A 9,293-nucleotide genomic window follows, 5' to 3' on the forward strand; every position below is an offset into this window, starting at 1 on the left:
TTCGATGTGACTGAAACCTCATGATCAAGCAAAAATAGCCTAGAAATCTCATACCAGCCGCTTTCCACAATCACATTGTGCTATTTGTCTGTGGAGATTACCAGGCGACTTCACAAGGATGGTGGGCGTTTTGGCAGTCCAAAGCCCGCCAGAAGCTGCAAGTATGATTTGGAGGATGCTTCTCTGAGGATTTGTGAAACTAAATGAATGAATTTTGGGTAAACACATACAAGTCTGCTCATTTTGCTAAGCTGCATGCCCTGGTGTATTCTGTTTGCCAAACAGCCTGCCATGTGCTCCATGAGACCCCAGAGGGCTCGGTCCTGGTGCAGCACTTGTCTTTCCTAAAGACTTTTTAAAGATTTGCTTTTAGGGTTCTGTGTGCAGAGATCTGACCAGTTGCTACACAGAATTAAGGCCTTTGCCCCAGGTCATCGTTGGATGTAGGCTCTGGAGAGGGATTGCGTAGCTCTCTTCACAGACACTGCTTTTAGGCTGGAGGACTGACACGATCCTAGAGTTGTTTGGCGTTTGGTCCTCTGTTACTATGCCAGCAGGTCTAGGGAGGTTCTCTCCCTCTACCTAGTGAGACCACACCTAGAATACTGTGTTTAGTTTTGGGGTCCCAAATTCAAGAGAGACAGGGACTGGATAGAGTCCAGTGGAGAGCTACGAGGATGATGAAGGGACTTGAACAACTCTCCTAAGAAGAGAAACTGAGAGAACTGGGGCTGTTTAGCCTTGAAAGGAGATGACTGAGAGGGGACCTTAGTAACCTATATAAATATCTGAGGGGTGGGTGTCAAGGAGAAAGAGACAATGTCTTCTCAGTGGTGCCCAGTAATAAAAAAAGGAATAATGGATGTAAGTTAGAACATAGGAAGTTCCACCTCAACATGAGGAGAACCATCTTTACTTCTGAGGGTGACAGAGCACTGGAAGAGGCTGCCCAGAGAGGTTGTGGAGTCTCCTTCTCTGGAGACTTTCAAAACCCGCCTGGACACGATCCTGTGTGGCTGCCCTAGGGAAACCTGCTCTGGCAGGGAGTTGGACTAGATCTCTAGAGGTCCATTCCAACCTCTGACATTCTATGATTCTGTGATTTCAGCGTCTGTATTCTGTGGCTCATAGAATAGAGCAGTACTACAGAGTGTGCATCAGACAAAAAGGTTCTGGGGAGGAGAGGGAGGCATCCAGCTCCTAGGGCCATCCATGTTTACAGGAAGGTCATTTTCCATGCTCCCCTTTTGTTCTTCCTATATCCATTTGTGAATCCTGTGTACAACTTTGGGAAACAACAGTGCTAAATAAAAATAGGAAAACCACACAGCAGCTCTCTTATTTGACTGTCACAACATGTGGACTCGATGAAATCAAAGCTTGGGGTTTCCAGGGCAGCAAATCAGTCTTTGTAACTGCAGACTTCTTTCCTTGCAGCTAGGCTTCCCATAAAGAAAAATGAAAGGTGAAGATGTTAGAGGTTTTTCTGAGAGGACAAAGTCCCCACAGAATATCCTCACTGAGAGCCCTCAGTGTTTAAAAAAGGACTGGGGAAAAATCCTGGCTGTCTCGTGTACTACAAAGCAGATTAAGTCGGTGTGTTCCTGCACCCCTTTTCCACATGAATAGGAATGGAGACTGTGCAGGAATACTCCCGGTGTATAAATCAGCATTTGGGAGTAGTTTATTCCTCGAGCAATCCCCTAAAAGAAGGAGCTGAGAGAACAAAAAGAGTATTTGTCACAAATGTAAGGCAGATAAGTTCCCCTCTTTGAGTCCCATGAGTAAGAGTATTTGGGCAGTATCAGTGAAGTCTGCAAGTAGTAACTCTGGTTGGGTAACTTGTGTTCAGTCCAGAAAGTGTCTGCCTTTGGAGAGCAGCGTATTCAGGAAAAGATACGCAGTAAGGCAACACCACCAAAAAATCTTCTCTGAGTATAGATACGAATCCAGGCTGAGATGTTACTGCAGCTATCACAAAAGGAAAAGTCCATGTACTTTGCAAGATCAGAAAAAAAGAAGACAGTTCTTCCTAATATTTGCCCTTTGCCTTTTCTCTGGTGCCTTTTATTTTCTTCTGTAACTGGAGTCTAGTTGTACCTTCCACTTTTGGCCGCAAAACTCATGGGCAAGAGTGGGATAAACTGACTTCTCTGAACCTGAAGAATAATTTTGTTGCGTTAATAATCATATCATAACTCAGATGCCTGGTTTTTTGTCTCCATCTCTTTTTCTATGTAGTTAGAAAAACTTCCACCTTTGCAGGAAGGGACACATTATTCTTAATCAAAATTTGAGAATGTGGCAGGAGGAGGTACAGCTGCAGAGGAGCATTATCTAATTCACCCATCCTGTCATGTGAACATCCCTGCTTAATTTAATACAATTATTTCATCAGTGAGGATAATATCAGCAGCATGATTCATTTATACAACATGTTTCACAACTGCCTTTACCTCTCGGCTTCTTATTATCACTACTGATAATTTCACCATGAGTGACTTCAGAGGAAGGGGAGGAGATGTGAAGGAAGCTGCCGGTATCTTTGTGTGTGTGGACAACCGTAGTCTTGAGGGACAGTGGTGTGGAAGGATTTCATATGTGTATCTGTTGTAGCACCTCGGTTTCTGATATATTTTGGTTAGGCATTTCTGGATGAGCACAAAACTGAACAGATAAGCCACTGACTGGCTGCATTGTTCAGTGGGCAACAATAGCATCATTGTCTTCTGCCCCAGACATGCCAGTAAGTGCTCCATATTTTGCATTGCTGTTGAAATGAAGATTTCCACAAAACAGAACTGGCGGGTTGGGGGAAAGAGGCTTTGTTTCTGGTCAGGTGGAAGAGGCATTCTTTTAGAAACATCCCCCTCCCCACCCGGCTTCTTATTTCTAACTCATTTGGTTGTAATTTGTATTGTCAAGGTCATTTAAATAAGCAGCAAGATGTGGCGAATGTGTTCCCAGAGGTCATGAAAAGCCTCTTTAGTAGAGCATACTAGGCTATGCTTATGCCAGGTCATTTAAGCACATTTGTATTGCCAGTCAGATGATACATAGAGTAGTTCATGATTTTGTAATAAACCGTGCAACCTGGACCTTCAGTGCTTGCCACAGTGGGATACAGCACTTGGGTTTAAATGACAGTACAATAATTCAGTAACTGTATTTTAATAGTATACTAATCTTTAAAATATGTGAGAAGAAGAGAGATTATGAAGTCCAAATGAATTGTCTGGGTTCTTCCCCACCACCACCCTTTTTTTCTTTCTCTGAGATTGGTTCCTTCATCTGAGTCTTTTATTCAGTTCTTGGTATTGAAATAGTGTCATTGTTAATAAATGCTTTAAGGAGATTCTCAAAATCAGATTTAATTCCCTTCTTTTTCCATATCCATTCTCCATGGAGATAAATTAACCTTTTATCTTAGGGGGAAGTAAACAGAGACAGTATGATTGAAAGATTAGAAAAGACACGATTTCAGCCAACTATTTACAACATCGCTGACTGTGAGTCAGAATTCCTGGGTCTGTCTGCTGCTACATTACTGTATGACTGTGACTAAATCCTTTTCTTTTTCTTTCTCTTTCATTTTTTCCTCCAGTGTTAATAAGCACCATGTGTTTACCTAGCATTTTACATTTTCAAAGGACCATACAAGCCTTATGCACTCAACTCGCCAGCAGTATTTCTGTTTAAAGGTTGCTTGTCAGACACTTACATTTGGAGATTTCCAGTGTCTGGTGCTTAAATACAAAAGCTCAAAGTTATACAAATCCAAGTTGAGGGAAGCTACATAATACAGCTCTCAAATATTTTGTTTGCTCCCAAAATTCTGTTGTAGACGAAGCTTTCTCCTTTCTGTGCTCATGTGTCTAGAGATCAGCTGGGGAAGAAGTCTAAATCAAGGGTTTAAAGTTCCCCAAGCTCCAAAGTTTGTCCATGACGGTCGCCCAATCCTGGGAAGCAAATCACCAGCTGTCCCTAGTGTAGCGACATTCTGACACTGCTGTGATAGAGGGTATGGGAATCCCTTTACCAGTGTTTGTGCTTGCTGTGGGTACTTCATTTTAGTAGCCCTCTGTCGTGTGTTTTTGCTTATGCTTTATTCTCTGCATTTATTTTTTTTGTGCATGTGTTTTATTTTGTTAGACAAGTGCGCTACTTTAAAGGAAACATTTCATAACCTTTAATCAAGATCATATTTTACTTTCATCACATCTGTGTTTATATTATTACATGCCTCTTGAGTCTTAATGTTCTCTGGTCTAAGCATTAATCGTTTTGGCTGAAATATAAATAAATGTTTGACTTTGTTTAACTCTTTAAAAAATACTGGCTTGAAAAAAACCCGTATCAATGGCATCTTAGAATAACTGCATGTCAAAAAAAAGCAGGGACCAATCAATACTGAGCTTTCTCTAATAAAAAATAAGTGTAAGGAGTAGTTGTAGATTCTGCAATCCTACTGTATAAAACAGAATCTCTTGGCTGTTTAATGATATCATCTACCTGGAGTAAACATGCTACATCTTTTTTCTTTTTTTTTTATTACTACTCTTATTTTCCTTAGCTGTCGTGCTGCACTTAAACAGCCTTGATATAACTGAGAGTGAGGCCTGCTAATCTATGTGGCAGAGCATTAGCTGGATATTTTATAGTTAAAAATAAAGATAGACCAACACCTAATTCTTTCTGTGGTTACACAGACATAAATCAGTAATGAAGACAGTAAAGTTCTTGATTTAACTGGAATAGCAAAGAATTTTGAGTTTATGTCTGCAAATAGAAAAAAGTGTAAAATGGCTCACTAAGTATAGACGTGAAGATTCTAACAGTCATCTTTACACTTAACACAATTGTATATTATTACCTGTCTCCCAGATGTTTTCTTTAGTCTCCCATGAAATAAATCAGTGTAGTTCCAATATGGTAAAGGAAATTACTTCAATTATTATCAACTCATGATCCAACATAGGATTTCTAAACTCTCTGACTGAATTTTTAATGTATTTGACTTCCAGCGAGGATTTGAGAATGCTCTTTGAAATAACAGCAATAGAAATGTTATGAAGACCAAACAGTGAAGTAATATCATTTTGTAAATACATATAATAGCTGAAAATTGTTTACTTATCCTCCTTTATGAGAACTAAGCTTCTGTGACCTCCGATTAATTTACCATTAGCCTGAACACACAATGAAAGTGAATGAAGGGGCGATTTGGAATGACATTTATCAGCTCTGGAACTGTCGACTTCTATTATTTCCACAAGGCCTTATACTTCTTGGCTCCAGAGAAAGCTGTGCTGACTTGAATGAAGAAGAGCATTCTTACTACCAAGAATAGTTACAGCGCAGACAGCTTCACTGCTGGATGCCTGCGATGGAGAAATATATTTCTAAATTGCATTGAGTTTCTAACTTGCATTAAGTGAGACCAAAGCCACTGTTCTGTAGTGGACTTTCACAAGACCTTGCCTTCACACCAGGCTGAAAAAAAGGAGCAGAAGGGAGGAAAGGGAGAGTGAGCAAGAGAAGGGAGGAAAATAAACTTTCTAGGGGCAGGATAGCTGAGGGATTGAGTCAAAAGGACAAGACTGAGAAAACCCTTTGCACACATGATGCAGGTTGGAATCCAAGCTGAATTTTCAGTGAGCAAGAGCCATTCCCATCAGGGACTGGTTCCTGCTCTGTATGAGCTGAAGTGCTGCTCTAGGTTGGATTTCCAGAAGCCAGAGAGCACAGTACAGCTTTTACCACCATATCTGAAACTAATCATCCCCTTTTGTTGAGACTTACAAGGGAGGTCAAGAATTGAATATACCTGGAAACTAACCCCTCTTGGATTGAACCGAAACAGGTCTGTGTGCAGACTTTTTGATAACTGTCTTCTGAATAGATGACTTTGCTCTTCAGGGATCCTTATCTGGCAGAAGGTCGCTGTGTTTGGTTGGTTCATTGGCTAGTTTGTACGTACACTTTTACACAACTATCTCATCACTGATTTTACAACATTTTAGTTACACTGTTGTGGTATCTTATTTTTTTAATTGAAATCCATGGAATGGCAGAGCAGGACCCCTTCCATTTGTGTAGTGGTTTAATCTATTTTATTTGAATACAGAGGAAGTTGTGTTTCTGTAATGAATACCTTCTTAAAATGTCAAATGCTGGTTGAACTAGGTGATGTTTTTAACCCTGAGGCTTAAGTTTCCTAGAAGATCCACAGAACTCTGTCTTCTAGATGCCTAAGTTGCTTCTGAAGACACAGAATATAGGCACATAAGGCAATTTTATGCATTGATTTTTTTCCCCTTCATTTTATGCACGAGTTGCATGTAAAATGGCTTAAATGTCACTTTAAGGATGATAGCTTTCTCCATGACATCCCTGATACGTTTGTCTTCAATTTATTTTTAATTACGATTATTAGAAAAATGTAAAAATAATCATAATGAAAGTGCTTCGCTCAGAGCTTGTTTCTTTAAGGTAATGGAAACATTATATGACAGTGCTTTGCAGAATTGTGCTGTGTTTGAGATGTACATCTCCATCATACCTCCACAAGCGATAGCCACCTATAAAATTCCTTCTTTACTGCAGCACACCACCCTCTGCGGAAAAGAAGCAGTATTATAAGATAGTAGTTACAGATACCTTAGTGGTAGCAGTAAAACACTCAAACATTATGAGTCTAATTCCAGTCAGCTTTGCATTGCTGTAAGTCAGGAATAATTCTATAAAACTGAATGTACGTACAACTTAGGGAGATCAGAATCAGCATCTTCAGTGCCTAGAACCGAAACCCAGTTGTGTGATGTATCTTTCTGTAGCTAAAGGATGATTTCTCCTGTCAGAGGAGAGCTAAGCTCATATGTGGTGTTTGGATCTAATACCATATCCATTAGTTCTGGTTATTTAAAAGTCAATTAAAATCATTGCTAAAGTATCCCTCTTGTTGAAAAGCGTGTTCTCCCTTCCCTTTTTTTTTTGCCCCCATATTGCATTTTATTTTGATCAAACAAAAATATGTGGTTTAGAATTTTAATGTGTTTTATAGCACTGTCTTTTACTCTGTGTGATCAAGCCAGGTTTAGGAATAATTCCAGTTACTCTGCAAAAAAAGGTCACCCAATTTTTCTAGTTTTGCATAATAAGCATTGCTGAAATCTTGAAGTCCGGCTCAAGTTAAAAAACTCTAACAAATAAACAAACAAAAAGACTAATAAAAAGGACTAATAAAAAAGCCCAACTGAAAACCCATTCACTCAAACACCAGTGTGTATGGTGGTGATTGAATTTTAAGTGAAAAACTCTTCAGTTCTATAGCTCTTAATACTCATCATCAAAGCAAGTATCTTGTTGGAATATCTTGTTGGAGTAATTTTCTCAGAGACAATTCTTACATACAAAGTGCAAATGGAGGATGTTCTCTGATCATGTCATGCTAATTTTCCGGTTTATCAGTCATTTCAGTTCCAAACTGGAATGACAAGGTGGTATCACTTTTGATTTTAATATATATCATACAGCCTTTTGGATTTAGAAGTTCAGATGAGCTGAAAACAACTGTCTTTGTCTGGGTGGTTTTTTGCCAACAGCAGGTTTTTTAATAACATTCTTTTCTCTTCTGCTCATTGTAGGATGAAGTGGCCCAGCCTCTGAACCTTTCAGCCAAACCCAAGACATCTGATGGCAAGTCTCCCACATCACCCACCTCTCCTCACATGCCAACTCTGAGAATAAACAGTGGGGCCAGTTCACTAAAGTCCTCTGTGCCAGCAACATTAGCTAGTCCTTCGGCCAGAGCTAACACAATAGGTAAGCTCAGTTTCATCTGTCCTTGCTCATAATGAATAACAGGTGTTCATGGAAAGTGGACATTTATCAGCCAGTGCCAGAAAGTGGTCATGGGTTGGCTGTAACACTATGTTTGGTGATGTCAGTGAAGAAACTCCCATAGACTCATCAGTTCAGGAGGAGTACCTTAACTTTGACAGACTCAGAAAAGAGAGACCTGTGTTATTTCAGCTAGTGCTTTATCAATACAAGTTGGTAAATACTGCTTGTTTAATAGCATACATTAAAGACAGCAGCCTGTCTAATGGTGGGCATTAAAGACCTGTGATATTGTACTATGTCATCTAAAAGTGATGGATAAACTGTACAAAAATTCCCGCTAAGTTAAGAGTCTACATATGCAAATACTTCTTTGCAAAATTACAGGTTTAATCCTTAGTCTGCTAAAAAGCTGTGTGGAGCATTATTTTACCTTAGTCTAATAAGCAAAACAATCACCAGGTTCATTAAAAAAAAAAAAGCAGGTTTGATGTTGTATCTTCCAAAAATTCTTGACTGGCTGTTTTCAGCATTGTTCCAGAAAATAGTGTTAATTCTTTCTCCTGCCAAAATTACCTCTTTGCGTAAAGACCATCTAAATAATAACAGCCTTGATGGTGACTTTCCAAGTCTGTTGTATTAAAGGGACTGCTTTTTACGTGTAGATGTAAAATGTGTACACACCCCATTCTTCATCCTTGTAACTGAGACATTTTATTCCATGAAGTGATTGAATATAACCTCAATTAAGATTTCAGCATGTAAATCAACTCTGTTTAGGGAATTAACTGAAGTAGATTAACCTTTGCTACTGCGTGTCTTACTGCTCCTAAGGCATCTGCTGGCCACGTTCAGGAATGGCACAAAAAACAAAAGAAGCAATAGGTCAAACCTATCAGAAGCTCTGTGATGTCTCCATGCTACGTAGTAAAACCTTTTGTGTCTCCATGGGTTCCTCCAAAGCTCATGGTAGCCCATATTCTACCTACATAAGACAGCAGGAAGACCCACAGTTTTGTCCAAAGACCAAAACAGATGTAGCACACCCTGCATTACTCTTCCACTGTGCATACATGATTATTGCTAATGTTGATGGGAGTTGCAGATATCAGACAGATAACTTCTATGACTTTTAGAAAAGAAAATAATCTTATTTGGTATGCCAAGTTAGAGTTATATAAATATTTTGTAAATACCACATTGTTAATTGTTAATGCATGCATTATTATTAACCCTACACTCTTTAACTGTGGTAGGTAATAATGTATGTCGTCTTTAATTTGCTTGGCCCCACTGCTCTCCATGTGCAGTGCATCACGTTTCAATTATTTCACATTAAATTTTTTGTCTTGATTAGAATAAGCGTCCTATTTAGATGTGTAGTTAAGCATCTGACCTGCATCTCAGTAGAAGGACATTTCTTGTTCTCTCCTCTCCAGTCTTCTTTCCCT

The 9,293-nt window shown here is 39.3% G+C and overlaps 1 protein-coding gene across 1 annotated transcript in view; it reads left to right on the forward strand.

Annotated features, from left to right (window-relative positions):
• The window catches only part of SOX5 (SRY (sex determining region Y)-box 5), a gene marked incomplete at its 5' end in the record, with an annotated part of 82,324 nt that overhangs the window by 42,839 nt on the left and 30,192 nt on the right, over positions 1 to 9,293 (forward strand). Inside the window, 1 exon segment of the mRNA XM_009867895.1 lies at positions 7,647 to 7,824. Coding sequence (XP_009866197.1) covers positions 7,647 to 7,824 — 178 coding nt within the window.

The sequence above is a fragment of the Apaloderma vittatum genome, unplaced genomic scaffold, assembly GCF_000703405.1.
Source record: "Apaloderma vittatum isolate BGI_N311 unplaced genomic scaffold, ASM70340v1 scaffold10854, whole genome shotgun sequence".
NCBI lineage: Eukaryota > Metazoa > Chordata > Aves > Trogoniformes > Trogonidae > Apaloderma > Apaloderma vittatum.